The sequence below is a fragment of the Prinia subflava genome, chromosome 16 (assembly GCF_021018805.1).
Source record: "Prinia subflava isolate CZ2003 ecotype Zambia chromosome 16, Cam_Psub_1.2, whole genome shotgun sequence".
NCBI lineage: Eukaryota > Metazoa > Chordata > Aves > Passeriformes > Cisticolidae > Prinia > Prinia subflava.
Genome location: NC_086262.1, coordinates 12,048,646 through 12,071,022, shown reverse-complemented (window position 1 = coordinate 12,071,022; position 22,377 = coordinate 12,048,646). Strand labels below are relative to the sequence as shown.

The 22,377-nt window shown below is 50.4% G+C and overlaps 1 protein-coding gene across 1 annotated transcript in view; it reads left to right on the top strand.

The window, feature by feature from the left end:
• The window catches only part of FAT2 (FAT atypical cadherin 2), a 44,539-nt gene extending 23,197 nt beyond the window's left edge, over window positions 1-21,342 (top strand). Inside the window, exons 10-23 of the mRNA XM_063413375.1 lie at window positions 1,633-1,829; window positions 2,461-2,614; window positions 3,277-3,510; window positions 4,303-4,692; window positions 5,453-5,667; window positions 6,275-6,412; window positions 7,313-7,456; window positions 7,706-7,903; window positions 8,959-9,766; window positions 10,528-10,673; window positions 13,763-14,204; window positions 16,623-16,776; window positions 18,470-19,062; window positions 19,829-21,342. Coding sequence (XP_063269445.1) covers window positions 1,633-1,829; window positions 2,461-2,614; window positions 3,277-3,510; window positions 4,303-4,692; window positions 5,453-5,667; window positions 6,275-6,412; window positions 7,313-7,456; window positions 7,706-7,903; window positions 8,959-9,766; window positions 10,528-10,673; window positions 13,763-14,204; window positions 16,623-16,776; window positions 18,470-19,062; window positions 19,829-20,361 — 4,346 coding nt within the window. The 3' untranslated portion in view covers window positions 20,362-21,342. The remainder of the gene's footprint in view (window positions 1-1,632; window positions 1,830-2,460; window positions 2,615-3,276; window positions 3,511-4,302; window positions 4,693-5,452; window positions 5,668-6,274; window positions 6,413-7,312; window positions 7,457-7,705; window positions 7,904-8,958; window positions 9,767-10,527; window positions 10,674-13,762; window positions 14,205-16,622; window positions 16,777-18,469; window positions 19,063-19,828) is intronic.
• The last annotated feature ends 1,035 nt before the right edge of the window (window positions 21,343-22,377 follow it).

Here is a 22,377-nt window from a genome sequence, read left to right as displayed (position 1 = left end):
CCTACAAAACCACTTGTAGGCTGGCTTAATAACAAGGCTGCAGTTAGTCACTCTGTACTGGGGATATTTCAGACTGTCATGTCAATCTTAGTAAAGGTTTTAGCTAACAAGAAATACTAAAAATTATTCTTGCATCCCTGAAACATCACATGTGCCAACTAAAATTAACCACCACTGTAAAATAAAAAAGTTACACTGGAATGTTTGTTGTGCATCTGCACAAGTAGAAGCTTGCTCTTACAGTATTTTTTGACCCTAAAGGGTCTTTCTAAGACCTGGAGTAGATACTTCAAATTAAAATGTTTGTTCAGACTCAAACAAGGACCCTTCAGGGTCAAAACATTAGGCCAGATCATGCTGCAGCCTGTTATCTATTATTGTAACCATCCAAAACAGGGGAGGAATGCTGGTACTTTCATTTGGTTTATGGCATGCCTAGGTATTTGCAAGCCTTTGGGAGGAAAGATTTAATCCATTATGTATTCACATTTCTGCCATCTTAAAGGTAGTAGTAACTTCCAAGAACGTTAAACCTGAGAGAATGCACACTTATGTCGGGGTGAACACCTTGTGCTTTCTGCTCTGCATGTACAATCACAGCTCAAACTGTACAAATAAACATGAAATGCAGCAAAAGGGAGGATTAGGTGAACACAGAGCCCAGCTTCCCCCTGTCCACATTATTTTCAAATGCACAGAAACTACATCTGGGCATGGGCTGGTGTTTCACAGCACAAGAGCTAGTACAGTTGTCATTGTGCCTCCACAGCCTCATTACTGCAGCACAAATGAAAGCAGAAAGGGAGTGAATTTAATTTATCCCACTGTGCTAGACCCTTCGGAGTCCAACACAACCAGATTCCACAGCCAGCTCTCTTCACTGACTCCCACTGCCTGAACTGCTTCCTCCTGGGTCAGCAGAGAACACCAGCTCCTTCCCAGGAGAGAGGGATTCTCCAGTGGCAGCATCCAGCCCATTTAAAATCCAACAAATGTAACAGTAGGAGCAGCAAGAATCTGGTGGACCAGAGAGCCTGCCTAGTCTGGGTTTACCTGTCGCTTATCCTTTGGCTCTTACAGAAACAAAAAGTAGCCCCAGAAAGTAAAGCTATGTGTTATATACCTGTGTAGGTTAAGAGGAAGTACAACTGTACATGGTACCATAACAGTAAGATCCAAACCACTTCTGCAGGGTATTTACAATTCTCAGATCCCTTTAGGAACATGCACCAGGAAAGACTGATAGTCTTAGGGAAGGTGAGACAGTGTGGTTTTGAGGCAACAAATATGCACATCTGCAGAACATCACTGACTTTTCTGCAATCAGTTGTTTCCTTCTCCCATTGTAATGTGCAGACAGGGAATAACTAAAATGTTCAGGTTATTTCCCAGCTGTGCAGTGAGGTTGACCAGAAGTTCCTCACCTGCTGGGTGCACCACCCGTGCCCTCTGCATCACCAGTGTCAGAGAGTCATGGAGTAATTTTGGTTGGAAAAGACGTCTGAGCATCCAGGTCCTTCAGGTCTCCTAAGAAACTATCAGTGGACACACCTATATTCCCTTTCCTTATCACTTCCGACTTTCAGCACTTAGTAAATGCCTTTTTTTAACTTGCTTCCTGCCCACTTTTAGAAGGAGACGTACTGGGACAGTTCACAGTTGATCAAATTGAGGGTGAATGGACAATTTCTTCCAAGAAGCCTCTGGACAGAGAAGAAACAGAGAAATATCTCCTCAAGGTTATGGCCTCTGACGGGAAATTTCAGGCTACCACCGAAGTTGAAATTTTTGTACTGGATATCAATGACAACAGCCCTGAGTGTGGCCAGGTAAGACATCTGTTCTGGGACATCAGGGGCAAAAAGCGAGGTCCTGGGAGGGAAAGAACACAATAGAAAAGAAGAAAGAACAGGCAGAGCATGTTAAAGGGTTTGGCTTGTCATAATTCTTCTCACACAATCCTGTTGCTTTGATTATGCTTAACAATTTTAATTAAGCTGCATGTCAAGCAAGAATATTAAATCTAGCCTCCAAGCATGTTTGCCAGCAGCAAGTGAGAGCCTAAGCATTATGAAGAGTAATTTTTGGAGATAAACAATGCCAGGAAGCCTCCTGGGAAGGGGCATGTAAATTACTGAGTTTTATATCCTGCTAAGCTGGGAGATTCCCATCGAGAGGTTTGTTGCTGTAGAGAGCTGATCGCTGGTGTGGACGTCACCCGTGGTGAGAACGAACAGAGGTGGTTACTTCCCAAAGGAGATTCAAAGGCTTGTGTGAAATGAGCTCACTCGTCCCAGTCCACACCCCAGCAGCCAAGAATGGGAGGCACTTTGTGTTCCCTTATAAATCACGGGGATTATCGTGCTCTGTGAAGCTTCTGTGGGTCTCTTCTCCCCTCATAAGGGATGGATGTATTTTGGAGATGGCTCAGATGCCAGTGATTTCTTCTGTTCTGTCCAGATACTCTACACTGGGAGAGTCTCTGAAGATGCTGGGCCGGGTCTTTTCATTTTGAAAATATCAGCGACCGACCCAGACGTGGGCAGCAATGCCCAGATCACCTACAGCCTGCACGGCCCCGGTGCAGAGGAGTTCCGGCTGGGCCCACACACAGGTGAGGGCAGGCCAACGGGATGCTTTTATCCTCTTCCTCACCCGCCCCCGAGAAATGCAAGCTCCCAGCATGGCTCAGCACAAGGAGCTGCTCATTCCAGCTGTCCCAAGCTAGGAAGGAATGGCCACAGCTAGAGGAGAGGGAGCTCCATGTCCTCCTGTTTGCTCTCATTACAAATGTTAAAATGAAGGGCTGACTCTATTGCTAGCAGCCAGGTCTCAAGGAGGAAGGAGCAGCAGGTATCTGCCCTGAGCCAAAGACACAAGTTCTAAATCCCAAAACACCTCTTATCAAGTCTTGGGCAGAGTATTTACCCAGACAGACTTGATAATCATTCTAGAGATCACTTGGAGTTCATTCCATTGCAGAAAGCTCAGTGCAGTGGGGTTGAGAAGCACAATTTATTTATGAACAGTTCTTCCCCGTGATGGCATCCTTTGGATGAAGTTCAGCTGAACTTGCAGGACTGCCCGTGCAAAGCCTTGCCAGGGCCCTGGCTGGCAATGATCCGAGGATAGCCCTGAGCAATGTGGCGTGGACACACCACCACTATTAGCTCAATTATTGTCTCCCACGGTTCACCCAGGAAAACAGCTGAACCTCTCTGAGGCCTTACAGCTGTGATTGCTGGAGACACGACCACCTCCCGCTCTTTCCCACAGGAGAGCTGACCACGTCTGCCCCCCTGGACCGTGAGCAGAAGCCCAGGTACCACCTCGTGGCCAAGGCCACCGACGGCGGGGGCCGTTCGTGCCAGGCCGATGTGACGCTGATCGTCGAGGACACCAACGACAACGCGCCGAGGTTCTTCCCCAGCCACTGCGCCGTGGCCGTCTTTGATAACACCACAACAAAGACACCCATCGCTGTGGTTGCTGCCAGGGACCTCGATGAGGGTGAGTCAGAATGGGATTTATGTGTTAGTAGACTTCATCTTTCATTCTGAATAGAAGCCTTTGAAACCTTAAGGAAGTGCTGCAGCAATGGGCTGAGATGATTGAATCTTGGCGAAGATGTGCCTGGATCTCATTGCTGACATGTTCTTTACTACTGGGCTGGCATCAGCATTTTTGTGACCCTTTTGGGAGCGCTGTATCTGTAGAAACATGCAGACCTTCTTTGAGAAAGTGCTCAGTAACTGTAGCTGTGATACCCAGCACAAACTGTGACATGGGGATCCAAACTGGACAGAAACTTTTTCAAAGGTGGGGACTGAGAATGAGTGTAATAAAGGAAAAAATCAGTTTCAGATATGGGTGGGGTAAGTAATACGGTTGGAGAGGTCCTCCTGAAAACACAGAGATTCTAAAATATAGGTAAGGCTCCTAAGAAAGGAACTTTCAATAAGCCTCTCCAGCAGAGGCTAAATTTAGAGAAGCAAGATCATATTTATCTTCTTTGGAAGCAGATACTAAGAGAAATTACATTTGAAAACAAGGTAGTTAAAAATGGGGAACACTAGTAAATGCAGACAGCTGGCACTGGTGGGTAATGGTGAGGGTGACCAGATGACTGAACCTGCAGATGGGCAGGGGCACACTCAATGTTCATATGATGTTATACAGCCTCCATTTTCCCTGGGAATTGAAGGTCATTATAGTCCTAATGCATTATAAATAATGCATTATAAACAAACCCAGCAGCATCCCTACCCATGAATTACTGCAGCCTGTCCATTACCCTTCCAGGTCTCAACGCTGAGGTGGTCTATTCTCTGCCTGACTCTGCCAATGGACACTTCTCAATCGAGGAAACCACAGGGGTGATCCGCCTGGAAAAGCCTCTGAAGGATTCCCAGCACTCAGCCTTTGAGCTGACAGTCTGTGCCACCGACCGGGGCACCCCGGAGCCCCTCTCTTCCCTCGGCACTGTCACTGTCTCTGTTGTGGATCTCAATGAGTACCTGCCTGTTTTCCTGGCCCCTGAGTATGTGGCCATGGTAAAAGAAGACGTGGCTGTGGGTACCGAGGTCCTCAACTTGTCAGCCCTGACGAGGGACAATGCAGAAAACACAGAGATCAAGTATGAAATTGTGAACGGCAATGACCACGGGAAATTTCAGCTCAACTCAAACACAGGTAAAATGATCTTGTGCCCAAGCAGGTCCAGGCTGATCCAACATCAAAGGCTGCCTTTGTGTGCATCTTCTCTGGTTCTTCTCCATTTGGCTCCCACTCCTGCTCACATCTGTCTTTACCCAGAACAAGGGTAGGGAATACAGTCTTCTTTTCTACTTCAAATTTTGCCATCCAAGACACTTAAGGAGTGATCCAAATCTTACTGAAATTAATGGAAAGATTCCTTCTATGTGTCTGAGACCTGAGACAGGTCTATGTGAATGAGGGATATATGGAGAACAGGATGAGGAAACTTTCCCACTTCAAAATGCAGGGGAAAGTGGTTTCATTTAAAAAGTGTTTCCATCAAGATCTCATGAGGAACCTGCAGCCCAGAGTAACAGGCAGCTTTATTGAGTAGCACTCAATGAACATGGATAATAGTACCCTAACCATGGGCAGGTGTTGAGCCATGATTACCAGCCAAATAAAGCCCTATTCTGTTTGCACAGTGATTTGATAAGAGCTGTTATCAGAAGGCCAGTGTTAACTCCCTGAAACAAGCCCTTGGCCTTCTGCCCTTGGCTGTAACATCCTCATCCTCTCTGGTCACAAGGCTCTTGCTAATTCTTCCACACCAAGGTGGTCAAGGTTAGGTCAACTACACTGTTGCAGCTGGCAGTTTGGCAGTTGCCTTGGCATATCTGCAGTATTCCAAGAAATCTCACGTGCCTTTCGTTCAAAGTATTTTCTGTCTTTTCCTCCCCATCTGCCAACGTAGGTGCCTTATACATCAATGGGAGCCTGGACTTTGAAGCGAGTCATGAGTATTACCTGTCCATCGAGGGCACGAGGAAGGGCTCAGCCTCCCTCAGTGATGTGACCATGGTGGTGATCAACATAACTGACATTAATGACCACGCACCAGAGTTCATCCAAGACCCCTACTTCACTGACATTCGGGAGGATGCTGCCATTGGAGAGGTCATCCTCACGGTATGGCTGAACCAGGCCAGCTGTCTTTGCCTCTTCTTTATTTGTGCTATGCAATATTCACTCCTCCTGTGCACTTCGCTTTTCCTTGGACACAGCGGCCTCAGTGGGCTTGTGACGTTCAGCATCTAAGATTAAAGCATGGCTTTAAAAAAGGATGATTGGCAGAATTCCTGAGGCTCCATAGACATGGAGAACATTCTGCCTCATAAGATACCTTTAAGAGAAAATGAAGGGTGGGCTCAGGAACTTTGAGAACATCCCAAAGAAACAAAAATGCCTGAAAAAGGACAATGCCCTTGTGACCTGAGGAAGGTAGAGGTTTCTCTGGCAAAATAGCAGAGCCCAAGGTGATGTGGAGTTCCCTGCCCAGCCTGTTACCATCACAGGGGTGGTAAAGTCAGGAAAGGGACTAGGAGAAAGCTGAGGAAACTGTGTTGTCTTGAAAAAACTGTTGGATGACACTTACTTGAACCACCTTCCTTTCCCCCCCGTCATTTGAGACAAGCTCAAATCAATACCTTTAAATGACAAAGTGGTCCCCTTTCTCCATGGCATGTCCTTTTTGGCCCAAGGGTCCTAGCAGGTTGTTTTTTTTCTCTCCCAACAGGTGTCAGCTGATGACTTGGATGGGTTAATGAACAATCAGATCACATATTCCATCGTGGAAGGGAACCCACTGGGACACTTTGCCATTCAACCCAAAAATGGGCAGATCAGCATTGCCAAGCATCTGGACAGGGAGGAGGTGAGTTCAGGAAAATGAGAATGGGAAGGCTGAAACAGATGTGTCCCAAAAGACTGAGGGAGAACAGCTTACTCAACTACCTCCTGTTTTCTGAATTATTTTCTCATTATATTTTAGAAGACAAGGCAGTAATTTTTTTTCTAGACTCACAGATACTGTAGTAGGAGGGCTGGGCTTTGGGAAAGGCAGTATAGAATCACAGAATGGTTTGGATTGGAAGGGACTTTGAGGATCATCTACTTCCACCCCCTTCCATGGGCAGGGACACCTTCCACAGCTCTGAGTTTTGGTCTTCCCCACTGGTGCTTCAGGCTGCCTGGGTGAGAGTCAGCCCCAACCAATATTGGAAATGTTGGTTGTGGAAACCAACATAATTGGGTTCTGCTTCTCTGCATTAGAGAAAACAGGTGTGGAGAGGAGAAAGGGCACCTGGACCATCGCTCATTCATAAAAGAGCAGCAGCTTCTCTCAGCCTGCCAGAGTTCAGAAGCTTTTGGACAACACTCTGGGGCACATGGTGGAATTCTTGGGATGCACTGCACAGGGACAGGAGCTCATCCTGATTGGTCCCTTCCAGCTCAGCTTATTCTGTGATTCTGTGATTCTTAAACCACTACTGACAGGTGTTTGCCCAGCTTAGTTTCATCCATCTTTGCCAAGTTGTTTCTCTTCTCTGCAACTGTTGTGGGGCTGATTTGGTTTAGCAATGAGCTTTGAGTGAGATTTATGGATGGAGAGCCTTAGGTAAGGGCAAAGCTGTTGAGAGCATGATGCATGGCCTCGAGCATTTCGAGGCCATTTTTATTCTGTTGCAACAGGCTGCAGCAGAATAAAATTTCAATGTGAAAAAGCCACCATTCTGCCATTTCTCCAAGTAATCTTGAACTACAAATCCTCCAGATCCCCAGTTACTCACTGACAGTTCGAGCCACAGACAACGGCCACCCTGCCCAGTTCAGTGATGTTCCTGTGCATGTCCACGTGTCTGATGTCAATGACAACCCTCCTCGCTTCTTCCAGCTCAACTACAGCGTGGTGGTGCAGGTAAGCCAGGAGAAAGTTTGTTCTCACAATCTCATTGCACTGAGGAGCTCATTCCTAGGCTGCTGTTGGAGCAGAGTGGGGAGACAGCAGAGTGATGAATCACGTTGCTGCTTTGTGCTCTGTGTGTTCTGGGGGAGGGGTGGGATTTGTTTTCCTGTTCCTGATCCAGCAGCTCCTGGTGCACTGTAGGTTCCCCTGTGCTATTTCTCTTTGCTTACCTTGCTCCAATAGCATCTTTCTCCATTTCAGGAGAATGCTCCTGTGGGAACAAGTGTCCTGGAGCTGATTATGAGTGACAGAGACTCTCCAGAAAATGGACCACCATACTCGTTCCAGATCACCCAGGGCAATGATGGGAAAGCCTTTGAAGTCACCCGAAATGGTCTGCTGGTGACATCATCTGTCCTGAACAGAAGAATGAAAGAACAGTACCTATTGCAAGTCCAGGTAGAGCCTATGTTACTGTCCTGGTGTCTGAATTCCCCAGCTGGCTTAAGTAGCAATAAAATGCGATTAGCATGGCCCAGCTGAATGAAAACATCTCTGGCTTTGAAGAAATCCAATCCAGGCACAAATTGTGCAGCTTGGAGCCAGCTCCAGAGCTCATTTCTCCACACAGTCTGCCCACAAGAAGCAGGGGGCCAGCTTCTGTGTTGATAAAATCAGATAATATGATCATGAAAAATACTCTGTCAGCAGTTTCCTTAGACAGATGCTTTCCCCATAATCATTCTAGTGAATTCCAATTTAAAGTGAGACCTGGATCTGGTCCTACAAGCTTTCTCTAATTATCCTTGTCATTTAAGAAGTGGTTTCAGTTCCTCTTCAAAAAGGATTTCTATTGTTGCAGAATGAATTCGTTGTTTCTCAATGTTATCAGTAGGGATAGTCTATTACAAACAAAAGGATAATAACATGTAAAGTACATACTTCTTCAGTAATGGCAGTTGTTGTAAAAGCTGGGTGCTATTATATTACAAACCTCAACCTCTAACTGCTTAGCATTAGGGAGAAATTTATCCCATAATCTGATTATTCGCATTTTTCTGTTTGAGGTTCCTTGACTCAGTGCTAGACAGACATTGTCAGAGTGGGAGAGGGGCTTAAACAGCCTGGAAGGTGGGCGAATGTGTTGATGTGTGTAACTGCTTTACATCTCCGTGCACTCAGTTACCCGAGGAACCACAAAGATTGGCAACATCACAAAAAATTATTAACCCTCAGGAATTCAGAGCCTCTCAGAGGTGCCTGAGCTGCTGCTGAATGCACAGGGAAGTGAGCATGACCCCAGGAGGTCTCCATGCTGGAAGGGATGCTGCCCATTCCCTAGGGCCTTCTCCACGCAGAGCTCCAACACTGCTGCCAATTTTTCCCATTCCTTCTTCATTCCCAACCTGCTGCCTGAGAGCTTCCACTCACTGCTCCCTGAAGGGCACTCTCCTTTGCAGGACCTCAGCAGTCAGGTGAGTGGCTGTAACAGATCCTTCTGTTTTCCTTGCCAGGTCTCCGACAGCGGCATCCCTCCCCTCTCCTCATCTGCATTTATAAATATCCAAGTGACTGAGCAGAGCCAATACGCCCCCTCAGCCCTTCCCCTGGAAATATTCATCACCACCAACGAGGAAGCCTTCCGAGGCGGCGTTCTGGGCAAGATCCACGCCACGGACCGCGACCCCCACGACACGCTGGTGTACACGCTGGTGGCACAGGCGCCCAAGGAGGGGCTCTTCTCTGTGGGAGCTGCAGATGGGAAGATCATTGCTGGGGACAAGCTGCCCCACGGCCACTACCTCCTGAACGTGACGGTCAGTGACGGGACGTTCACGGCCACCACGAGCGTCAGCGTCCACGTGTGGTGCTTCACGCAGGAGGCCTTGGACAAGGCGGTGGTGCTGCACTTCCGACACCTCTCCCCCGAGGAGTTTGTGGGGGACCACTGGCGCAACCTGCAGAGGTTTCTGGGGAACGTCCTCGTCACCCGGCGCCAGAACATCCACATGGCCAGCCTGCAGCCTGCGGCTGCCTCTGATGGGGTGGATCTGCTCCTGGCTGTTGGAGAGCCACACGGCTCCCTGTACGAGCCGCGGGTGCTGGCCAGCAAGCTCACGGGGTCGGCTGGGGAGATGGACCAGCTGGTCGGGCTCCGGATGAAGAAGGCGATCCATGTGCCCTGTCACGGGCCAGACTGTGCCCACCGTGTCTGCAGGGAGACCATCCAGCTGGACCCAGGCATGATGTCCACATACAGCACTGCCCGGCTCAGCGTCCTCACCCCACGGCACAGCCTGGAGCAGATCTGCTCCTGCAATGGTGAGCAATCCTTCCTGGCAGTGTCTGGCCCTATAAACCTGGGCATGCTGTGTTTTCCTTCAGTACATTATAGAGCACCTGGGTTTTCCATGGAATTAGGTTGCCCAGTGACCAACAGCTCTGCCCACAATTTCAAAAACTCTTAGAGTCTGAAAGTTTCATAGAGTCTATTTTTTAAGATTAATCTCCTGTAGCATTTAATAACAGCAACATCTGTCTCTCTTATTGAGAAAAATCACTCATACTTAGAAGGAAATGAAGGTCAGTGATCAGATTTTTTTATCTGTGATTTCATGTGTTGATCCTGGATCTGGCAAAGCACAGAGTAACTGATAAATTTGAGGAGAGTCAAATAAAATATATTTGTTATAATGGCTCTAGGATACTTCAAGAATTAATTGGAGAGAGCGGGGATCAGTAACACTAGGGCAGGAATGTAAGGAAATACCACAGAATAATATAAAAGCTTAGTAAGAATGGAGAAATTCAAGGGTGTTGTAGACCACGCTGAAGGCACCTTGAAGGACAGAAATAGCCAGGCTGATATTTCAGGGTTGCTTCACAGTTGAGTACATAGAAGAAATACTGGGAGCTGCCAGTGGGACTGTGGGAAATGCAGTGGGTTGGGATCCATGGGTTGCTGTGGATAGATGGGACTGGTCCTGGACAGTTGGAGCATCAGGCTGGGAGAAGAGGCAAGGCTTGATACAGTCCATAGCCTCAAAGTGCCACAAAGATGAGGTCTTTCATTCTCCTTTCAGGAACAGCTGTGAGGTTTGGGGGCCACAGCTACATTTGGTACCAGCACTCCCAGGTGGGCTCCTGGCACATGCACTTTCGCCTCAAGACCCACCAGCACCACGCAGTCGTGTTCCACGCCAACGGGACTGACCACGCCACTCTGGAGGTGTGTATGGCACTGCAGGGGCATTTCTCTCCACACTTACAAACACCTTACTCTCTCAGGGAAAGGAATCACAGAAAGAATATGCAAAAATATGTACCCTTAGTAATTCGTGTAGCTGAAATATAAGACTTGGGAAGACGGAATGAGAGCCAAGCACAGTTTGGCAATTGCTGCAACCACAACTGGGAATCGTCCTCTGTACATGTAAATGCACGTGTTGGTCTCTGGTGTGACTTCTGGTGAAGTCATCAGACACCCATAGCAGGTCTACGTCACCTTCTTTCCTCCAGCTTGTTTCTTCATTCCTCTCTTGCATCTCATCTCTCAGGACAAAGAATTTATCAGGTGGAGTCATCCACAGACTAGTCTGCTTCTACTTGAGCAAACTTTCTCTCGTACCTCAGATTAAAGGCCCTTTACAATAATGGACATAAAAGACAGAACAGGTATCCTAAATTATATTTTTCACACACATACCCCTCTTTTCAACCACTTTCTTCAGATGGTTTCACTATTCTAGACACCTGGAGAGACAGGAGCATTTCATTCTGATCACTCTCCTCCCTTTGACTATTCAATGAACTTACCAAAGCATTCAAAGATCATCTCCCTCTTCCACTTTGGCAACAGAAGGGAAGCAGCAGATGTCTAAAGAATAGCAGTTTTGTATATTCCTTGAATTCAGACTAATTGGAGACTAAGGACATGCTTACCAGATTATAGAGGTTTGTCCTTGAGACTGATCACATTGATATCTACACACTATGACCTACCTGTAAGTGTTCATCCTGTCCTTGGATTCCCCCATCCTTTCTCATGGTTTCACAACCCCATCTTCCTGTTGTGAAACACTTTTCTTTCCACTGTTACAACAGACCCACACAGACAGGGAGCTGCACAGCAGCCAACCCACACACACTTGCCTTTTGCACATATTTCAAGCTCCTGCTGCCACAGACATCACTCCTGAAGAGCAGGAGCAGAGAAATACCATCCATATGTCCTGTACCCATCTCTGAGAGTGACTTTAGGCTGAACTCTAAAGGGCCAGTGAGAAAAACTACTCAAGAAGCTTTCTCTCAAGCTTTCTACCTGATCGTTGGGATAGTCACCAAAGAGTTCATCAGAAGGAATCCAGCACTTTAGGTGGTGCTCAGGAAGTACAAGATGGCAAGAAACTCCACTCATCCAGGCCAGCACAGGGAGTCAAGGGAGAGTAGACTCATTATTGGTGGAGTTCAGTGAGTCCATTATCTCCTGTGTCCAAGCTTGTCTCCACAAGCTTTTCAATAGGAAACATTCATAAAGCCTCTTCCATAAAAGTGCCTGTGAATCATTTCTTTCCTGACTCACTTTATTAGCAATATCTTAGGCATAAAAAGGCTTCTAAACCACCTGGCCTGATAAAAATGAAGGAATCCCTCAAGATTTTCAACTTTGTAGACTGAAGTACTCCAGATATGAGCCAAAGGCTTGAAAGGACCTTAAGTGGTGGTTCGTAAATTTGATGAAGAGGATGAGCTCCCAAGAGCATGCATAGCATCACTTTTCCAGTCTCTAAGCTCTCCTGATATTCAGAAATAGGTTGCAGCAAGAGGATGGCAGACCAGGCAAACTGGGAAAGGCTTGGCAGTCTGTCCATTCTTGCTCCAAGGAATTGAGTTCTCAGCTGTCTCCCAGCCCCAGAAATTGATAAGCCAAATCTACAGACCCATCTGAAGTGAAATCATGTTCCTGCAGATGAAGTGAAGTGACAAAGTTCTCTGGTGTGCTTGCCAATTGTGCAAAGGGATTTACACTCGTGTTGCCCTGAGGCTCTTCCATGGCCTGTGCCAGCTGCTTCTTGTTCTTCCTTCCTTCAGCAGTTGCTCTCTTCTCCCACTGGTATTTATTTATACCGTGGGCTTCTCTAACAGTTAACTGTTGTCCTGCTCAGCTCCAGAGCAGCCCCTTCACATTGTGTGGCTTTCTCCAGAGTCAGTGTAGCCCATAATCATTCCTGCTCTTCTAACCCCTTCCAAGAATCAACCCTCCTCACTGTCTCTAATGTCCCCCATGGATATCTCTCCTGCCTGGGATGAATTGTTTGATGTTACATAGCAGGCTCTGCAGGTTTCCCACCAACACTTGATTTCATCTCTTTTCTCCTTTTGCTTTTGGCTTCTGTGAGAGAGAGGTTTTATCAACAAAGCCCTGGGGAGATAACCATGAAAAAGGGGTTTAACCCTGACTTCACCCCAAAACAACACAGCTAACTTTTCCTTTCTCTGTCCTGTATGGCTTTTAAAGATGAATCTTGGGCCAGAAACAGGAATTTCTGTTGTCCCAGTTTAATGCAGAAGACACTGGTGTAGTTAATTTTTAGCAGCTCCATACCTTGTCTCTCTCCAGTCTGGTGGAGATCAAGGATTGGATTGCAGCACGTATCAGTAACTTTGGCCTGGTTTTCCAGCATGAGTACAACAGTAATTCCTTTCTCTGCCTCCCAAGTCCCCCTTTTCCCTCCAGAGAAAGCTGCCAGTGCTTCTCCTCAATAAGATTCTTTCACCACCCTCACCCCTGCCAAAGGGGCAACTGCTCCAGCACCTTGCCCGCCACTAATGAGACAGTGAGAACAGAACAAAAGCCACGTGGCCCAGAACAAGAGTCCATCTGTGGCTGGTCATGCACTTATGGATCGTCTGAATGCCAGGGCTCTGATCAGGCTCAGGAAAGTGGGAGAAAAGGCAAGCAGCTGCAGCAGTAGCTGCATGATCCCATGGCTCTGCTCTCTGTTACGTGGAAAGATGAGATTCCCTCCTTGCATGCTGGTCAAAGTCTGCTGAGGAGGACCACAGGTGAAATTGTGCCAGAGACATGAAGGTGTTCTGCAAAATAAAGGAGTTGCAGTCACTTAATTGATCCAAACATAGGTTAAAAAAGATAAAAGGGGCTGCATTTGGTCCTTCTTGCTATCAGTTTTGGGAGTCATCTCAGCTGTCAATGTGAAGGCGGGGAGAGAAGGGAACAAGCAGTAGGAGAAATGTTGAAACCCTTCATAAACAGCAGCCTAGAGTGTCACAGCTACCTGTGGCTTCTGTGTTTTACAGGTGGTTAATGGAGTGCCTCAGCTTGGCTACAGCTGCCGGGGGAGCTCCTCTGGGAACCTCTCCTCCTCGCGGTTTGTGAGCGACGGCGAGTGGCACTCGGTGTTCCTGGAGGTGAAGAACACTTCCGTCCGCCTGCTCGTCGATGGCCTGGGAAACGCCTCCCTCCAGCTGCCAGGCACCTGCAGTGTCTCCCAGGGCAGGCAAAACCTGATTTTTGGGGGCCTCCGGCAGCCGCTGCAGTCCCAGAGGGTCACACGGGGGTTCAGGGGCTGCCTGGACGTGGTTGCAATCAACGGCAGAGAAGTGGTTCTCCTTCCTGGGAAAGGGCAGTCCAAGGAAGTCTTGGAGGAGGTGGGGATAAAGCAGTGCTGCTCCCCCACCGGTGCCTGCAGCAGCAACCCCTGCCTCAACAACGGGATGTGCTCCGAAACCCATGGAGGAGGTATGTGAACACCCCACACACAGCTGTAGGAGAGCAATAAGCAGTGAGGGGGGGAAGGGTGCAACAACTTCATTCACCCCCGTGGAGGGGCTATTCCAGAGGAAAGCAGAGGTCCTCTGTGCCAGGGGACCTCAAGTGACTCAGTGCAGCAGCAGGTACAGGGTGTGAGATCATCATCCTGGCTCTCACCAGAGGAGCATGGGCCCAGGGGGCAGGAAGGTGTTTCTAAGGAGTGTGCATGACATAGGAGACCAGAGTGCTGCCAAAAACTCAGACGCATAGAGAAATTCCACCCACCCCTCCGCATCCTTTTTGCTTAAGGAGCTGTTAACAAGGCTGGAATCAGGCAAGATGGGATCGTGCAGTGATGGTATCTGGGCAGAAACAAGCCAAGATCTTGGTCTCTTCCCACTGCAGTGAGCGACTCCCCAGGGCTATGCAAAGGGATATGGGAAAACCGTAAGCTCAAATGCAAGAGTCCCAGGCTAACGTGGGGTGCACACACCCAAAAGAGGATTGATACAGGCTCTGCCCTAGGCAGTGTCCCTGCTGCCCTGTTCCTGCCATCACAGGGGCTCCTTGCAGTGAGCAGTATCACAGGGACAGGGGCTGTGAGGAGAGGAGCTGCTCCCAGTGATGTCCACCCGTGTGTCAGTGCCCTACAAGTCCTTGTAGCTGCCAGCACAGCAGGGCTGCACCCCGTAACACCCCATGAGATGGGACCTGCCTGTGCCTCAGCCCTCCGAGGGGCAGTGGGATGCTTCCCACGCTGCTGCATGGGGCAGAAGCTGCTCCTGCAGCTCTGTGCTCTTTGGGGCCCCTGCCAAAGCACACCCAGCCCAGCGAGCAAGTGAGGACAGAGGAGGCACCACCTTCTCCTGCCCTGCCCGCTGCCTCTGGGAACAAGATTCCCAGCCCTGTCGACTCAGCAGCTGCCTGGTTCAGGTGAACTTGTCTGACACCAGGTGTAAATGCACAGAACAGTTAGTCTGGCTGGCACTCACACTCAGCCTTCAGACCCTCTGCACAGAAGGCTGGGCTGGAAGGGGCTCAAAGCCCACGAGGGGAAAACACATCTCTGCTCTAAGTAAAGGTATCCTCTGCTTTCATCGTAGAGAGAATACAGTGGGAAGGGGAGGTGAAAAATCACTCCCTTAGTTCCTTCCCGTAGTTTCCTTCCAGGGTGAACAATTTCTCCTGCAAATGGCCCAACTGACCACAAGTGAGCCTGTGGGACATGGCCCCAGGCAGGACACTGCTGCAGGGAAGGGACTGCCCAAGGGATGTTTGTTTGTGAGGTTATCCTGGTTTCTTGGCTTCCCTCAGTGCCGTGGGCTCAGTCCTGGGGACCCCGGGCAGGCAGCACGAGTTCATGCAGAGCTGTGCCCAGGATCTCAGGCGTGGGATTGCAGCACAGGCAGGGACTTGCTGTGGGAGCCAGCCCGGGGAGCCACGTGGCCGTGTGAGAACACATCTGTGGGGAGAGAGCCCAGGCCAGCCCAGCACCGCCCCAACCACAGCGCTCAGGACCACAAACACAAGTGAGCCCCACATCCAGGACGTGTGTTTGGGCACACACAGCGCTGTGGGCAATGTCCAGCACCTGCTGCACCAGTGTCAGCACGTCCTTCTGGTACAGCCACTGACACACATGTGGGAACAGGCCCAGGTTGTTTGCCCCATGCTCTAAAGCAGGGTTGTTCAGCTTGTGGATGAGTAGCAGAGACTTTCCAAGTGTGCTGCAAGGTGAAAACTCTGAATTTCCCTCACAGCAGCACCAGCCAGGTGATGAGCAGGAGCTCAGCACAGCCAGGGACATTCCCATGCTTAGGGTTGGGCTAAACAGCAACCAAAAGCACAAACAACAGGAGCCCCCTGCGAGTCCCTGGCTGTGCTGGGGTTCTCTTTGTCTGTGAGCAGACATCTCCTGTAAGCAGGAGAAACTCGGCATGTTGAGACAGGCACTTCATACCACGAGAACTCGCAGGACCAAAGACTCCTGAGAACAACAAATTACAGGGAATTGTTAACAGTCAGAGACTGTGAATCAGCCAGCCAAGTTCCCCTTCCTTTATCCCAGATTTGTCCCTCAGCTTCTCCATGCAATAAAGCTATGCCCTGACTGCATCTCTGGTCTGTGTCAAGAGAGGACAGGCTTGGCTTGCTTAAATAGCTCCCTAGTGCCACTGTGCTGCCCTGGAGTGGCCACCCAGCCTCCAGCAAGGACACCAGGTCCTGTATTGAACCCACCAGGCCTCCAGGGATGGTCTGGGTGTCCCACAGCACCTGCTGCAACAGCAAATACCTGTGCTTGGGTAGCTGTGCGAGCCCTCTGCGGGGGCCATCAGCCACAGGCACTGCTCCTTCCTGTTCCTGCCCATTTTTTCACACAGATATATTCACTGTCACCCTCTCCAGGTTACACCTGCATCTGCCCCGGGCTGTTCTCTGGTGAGCACTGTGAGCTTGGGGACAGTCCCTGCGAGTCCAAGCCCTGCCTGCATGGGGGAACCTGCACCCTCTCGGCCACTGGCTACTCCTGCCACTGCCCTGACTGGTACCTGGGCGAAAGGTAAGGCTGGGGGGGCTCTGGGACAGGTGACATCGACCGGGGGGGCTTTGGGACAGGTGACATCCCGTGATGGGCTGAAAACACGAGCGCTGCACGTTTCCGGAGCTCAGATCCACACACTCCGGGATTAATTGCAAACTGCAGGCACCAGGTGCAGCCGGGAGGTGTTGGAGGGCAGGGCTGAGCAGAACAGGACACAAATAACTCTGCCATCGTGTGGCCATTCCCCTCTGCGCCCATCCCTCTCCTCTGAGCAGGAGGGAAAACAGAAGCAGCTCCTCTGCTTACGGATGCTTTGGTGCCTGCAGGTGCTGTGGGCAGTGCAGAGCCTCTCCTTGCTGGGAGAGAGTCTCTCCCCACACCCTGCTGCTCCCTGTGACAGGAGCAGAGCTCAGCAGTCATGGGAGCACCTTGGCTGTGGTGAGGGGAGCTCAGCTGTGATGGGAGGTGTGGCAGCAGGGTACAGGCAGACTGTATTGGGTGGCAGGAGGGTGTCCTGAGGCTGGAGGAACCTGCCTGGCAGAGTTGTGATGTGCCCCCTGCTTCAGTACCCCGAACACCCATCCTGCAGGGTGCTAAAAGGACTGTTTCTGTCTGGGACCAGCTCTACAAGGTTAATGCAAAAGAAATCTCTGTCCCAGCTCACAGCTGTGATTCATCCAGTTCATCCAATTCAAATCCCAGCTCAAGGCAAGTGGGCATTACCACCCCAGCCCAGCAGCCCCTCCAAGACCCCGGCCTTGCCTCCAGCCCAGCCTGGTCAGAGATTCCCAGCATAGGCTCAAACAGCATCGCACCCAGTTCATCCTTCTGCTCTGCCAGTTTAGCCAGGATGGACACTGGTCCTGTGGATCAAGGCAGAGGCAGAAATTATCCGTTCAGCTCTTGGAATAAAAGGCTGTATCTGAGCAATAGGTGGCAGTGTAATACCTGACATCAGCCAGAGCCTGTGGGTGCACATTGCAGCTCACAGGTCCTAAATCACTGACTACAGCAAGAGCAGTGCAAACATCACAGAATTAATTCAGTAATGAGAACAAAAAAAGGGAAGGAAAGCCACTGAAGCACTGGATATTTCCCCCAGCGTGCGGAGGTCATTGTTGTTGGAAGGAAAGGTCACCTGTATTGTTGGCAAAGATTTAGGTTGTGTGTGGAGTGGAGCAGGACAGAGAATCATCTCAGTTCTGCAGATGCTCCAAAAAATGTCAAAAAGCCTCTCCAGCAAGGGTGACCATTCACCACCTCACAGGATAGTCTTTTCCAAAATGTTTGCTGCAACCTGCAGACAACCACAGATGATCCAGAGGCTCCACAGAGCTTGGAGGACATGGGAGATTTCATAAGAGGTTAACACACCTCACACTGACCCTGGGCTCCCTAATTTAACAGGATGGGACCATCTCTCTATGCAGTGTTAGCCCTAGAATTCCAAACACTCCTCTGAGGCAGAAAGTGCCCCATTTTAATTTGGCCATACAACTGAAAAATAGGACCATCCTGGAAAACATGGTCTCTTGAAAAGCATCATTTGATACTCTGCTGAGATAAGCAGGTAGCAAGAATCCAGCAAGGGAGGGAAAGCAGACCAGGATAGAGCACCCTTGGGTGGTGTCAGCCAGAGCCTGAACAGGATGAGGCAGTTCTGGTGCATCCCAGACCGACAGGGGTTGTCTCCATCCCTTTCTCCCCACAGGTGCGAGAAGCTGGCGGAGGAGTGCCGGGACAACCCGTGCCGCAACGCCGGGCGCTGCGTGAGCAGCCAGGGCTCCGTGCACTGCATCTGCCCGTCGGATTACCAGGGGGACTACTGCACCCAGCCCATCATCACCCCCGCCATCGTGCCCACGCAGTGGGCGCTGGGCCCCGAGGAGATCGCCGAGATCGCGGCCGGGGTGCTGGGGGCCGCCGTCCTGGCCGCCGCCTTCGTGCTGGCCCGCAAGCGCTGCCGCCAGCGCGCCAAGGCGCACAAGCCGGTGGCCCGTGAGGACCCCGACCTGCTCTCCAAGAGCGAGTTCTCCAAGAGCGTGGGCGTGGGCACCCAGCCCGTGCCCCCCATCGAGCTCAACATCCTCAGCGACGCGGCACACAACAACCTGGGCCGGGCCACGCCGGAGCAGCGCAAAGCCGCCGGCACCCCCGAGTTTGTCACCTTCAACTCGGCCAATGCCCCCAAGCACCGGGGCACCATTGTGTGCAGCGTGGCCCCCAACCTGCCCCCCGTCGCACCCCCGTCCAACTCTGACAACGAGTCCTTCATCAAGTGCACCTGGGCCAGGGAGGAGATGGGTCAGTAGCCACAGGTTTTTCTTGCTCTTACACATCCCTCTTTTCCCTTGGGAAGTGGATCTGAGGTTTGCAAATGTGAGGGACAAATGGTGTTGGCTAAAGCAAATCAAAGCAGGGGCAAATACTGCCCCAGCCCTGCTATAGGGTCTTCATTGGCTCTTTCCTCCCAGTTTCCTGCTTTAGCCTGCTTAGTCTGGTACACAATCAGCAGGGAAACCATTAATACACAGCAGACTATGATCTCGGGTCAAAAAAACCTTGTAAAAGAGAAAATTTGACAAAAAAATATCCTAAAAGTCAGTAGGAGTTTTAGTGAAGACATTTGCATCAGTGCTCCTGGGCAGAGGGATCACATTCTCAGGCAAACACCTTGAATGGCTGTGGACAGCAAGGTTACCCCATGCAGGAGTTCCTCAGAAGAGTAACTGCAGGGAAATGGGGAGATCCAGGGGATCACTGGATCACTGCCCAAATCCCTTCAGAACATGAGTTTCCTGCACCCAAACATAATGATGAATTGTGTCTTTTGGGTGCTAGAGCAGTGGATATCTGTGGGCTGCTGGGGCCACTGCCTCAGCACAGCCAGGGGTGATCTCAGGTTCCCACAATTCTCACATTAGCAATTACACCTCCCCTATCCCTACGTCTCCTCCACAGTCTGCCACATCTCCTACAGGCTCAGAGCCTACAGAAGGAATTGGCAGGAGGGCAAGAGAGCGGCGGCAACCACTAGAGCTGCAGCTAACACGACTTTCTTTTGTTCCAGTCTACCCGGCAGAAACGACCTACTGGCCGCCCCGGTACCTGTCCTCAGATGTCCAGGAATATTCCCACTACGAGGTCATTCCAGGCCCCCCTGCCTCCTCCTCCCAGCCTCCTCTCCCGCCGCCGCCCCCTCCGCCAGCAGACCCGGAGCCGGTCGCTCTCTACGGGGGCTTCCCCTTCCCGCTGGACCAGAGCAACAAGCGAGCCCCGATCCCGCCCCGCTACAGCAACCAGAACCTGGAGGATTTCCTGCCGCTGGGGCCCGCGGACACGGGAGCATCGCAGTGCCAGAACGAGTACACGGCCATCAGCTACTACCCGGCACAGCTGGTGCAGGGCGAGGGCGTCCCGTACCAGCCCGAGCCGGGCTACAAGCGGGTCAGCATGAGGCTGAGCGTGGCACAGCCCTCCTACGCCGACTGCGAGCTGGGCCACCAGCCCAGCATCCGAGCACAGCCCCTGCCACCGCCCAACTACGAGGGCTCCGACATGGTGGAGAGTGACTACGGGAGCTGCGAGGAGGTGATGTTCTAGCGGGGCTTGCTCGTGGGGTCAGGAGAGAAGCACATCTCCACGCAGAACAGAGTGCAGGGGGCTGGCACATGCTGCTGAAGGGAGGCTTGTGTGTGTCCCCCTCAGCTTGCAGCATCCCCTTCTGCATGGCTGGGTTGTAATTTTGGCTGGATCTTTCCCCTCGCTGCCCTCCACGGTGCTCCTGCTGCAAAAGGAGGGGAAATGCTCCAGCCACTGCTGGGACATGGAGGATGCTCCTGGGATGCCAGTGACTAACCTGCCTCCTCACCAGGGGACTGCCTCCAACACCACAAAGGACCACAGCATGCCACCTCCTCCTGCCCCAGGCTGCCTGGCCACGGGGAGGATGAGGAGGAGGAGGAGGGCAAGCACTGCAGGTATAGCAGCAGTCATGATGGAGAAAGGTGTGAAAGGATTAGCAGTGCACAGCCTGGCAGTGCCCCATGTGGGGTACAGAGGCTCCCTGCTCCCAGCTCTGGCTCCAAGGGCTTGCATCAAGCCAACAGTTTGTTCGTGGAATGGATCAGCTGGTGCAAACCCTCTTCATGTCTGCTCCCTGGCACTGGGAGAGAGAAGAGGGAATGGAGCTGGTCCCACCAGCACATCCCTCACTGGCTAACAGAAGTCCAGGAAAAAAAAGAAGAAAAAAAAAAAAAGGAAGAAAAAAAGTCAATTTCTGTAGAAAAACCAAGCAGCAAGGTTTGTTAGAGCAGGAACTGCCCACAGACTCGAAGCAGGCTGCCCAGCTGGGGACAAGGGGGGACCCTGCCCCGAGGATTGTGTGCACAGCCTTGTCCCCGTGGCTCTCACAGTCCCACACTGAATGCAGCCGTGCATGGTCCTGCCAACAGCAGGGGCTCCCAGAAAGCCTGGCCAGCACAGGATCTGAGCAGAGAGGGGCACCGAGGCCACTGAGCATGGGTTTGCCTGTTTGTCCTTGTGCTTGGAAATGTTATTGTTTCTTCGTGAGAGGTTTTCTTTGGTTGGTTGTTTGATGTAACTTTTTTGTTGTTGTTGAATTTTTGGAAAGTATTAAAAGAGTTTGGATTTTTTTACTATTACGATTTTATTCAGTATCTCAGGGATTCTCTTGTAAATAAATAGGACATCCTTGCCTAGCTCCAGACAAGGGAATAACAGCTTAGTTTGGGCACCAAAAGCTTTCAGAGAGGTATCAAGACAGCAAGCTAAACACTTTTTTGAGGATCCTGTAAGTGCCAGAGGGATGAGGCAGACAGACCCACAGTACCCTGTCTTGTTTTGGGAACCGTGATCATCCTGTATCTCTTAGCTCAGGAGTAAAGGGGTTGAAATGATCTGCATTTGATCTGCATCCCCAACAAATACCACCTGGTTTGCCTCTCAAAGCTCTCATGCATTTCTACAAAACTTTTTCACCAGCTCTGCTCAGCAGAAAGCAGTCCCTGCCTAGATGAGAACTATTTTATCTAGTTGGTTTCATTGTGCTTGGTAAATCCCTCTGAACATCATCCTAAAATCGTGCCTTTCTGTACTTTGTTTTGAGGACATTCAGTTTTCAGGGGTCTCAGTAACACTGAGGCACCACTTTTGCCCATAAGGAAAACACAAATTGCTCTTCCCAGCAGCAGAAGTTGCACAATTAACAATGATATTTTCCTTCAGACTTTTTAACTCCCCAGGGTTGCTTTGGCCAATGGTCACAACACAGGGAAGGGTGAAGGCAACTTGAGATGAAGCTGCACTAGGTGACACCTGGGAAGGAGCAGCCTCAGTAAAGCCATTTCATGGGATGGGGACAGCCCTGCAGTGCTCATCCCTAAGAAAGGACGGCTGTGGATCCCACCATGGTGACTCTCCAGAGTCAGAAATACCCTGAAGCACCAGGAGAGGCTGTGCTCAGCCATCCCTCCTGCCCTGTCGTTCAGATCCACAGTTCCCATCAGCCTGCAAAAGCCTGCTAGTTTAGGAAAAAAAATCTGCCAGAGTTTCTGAAGATGAACTTTTTATAGCAGAATTCCCCAACAGCCCTGTAAT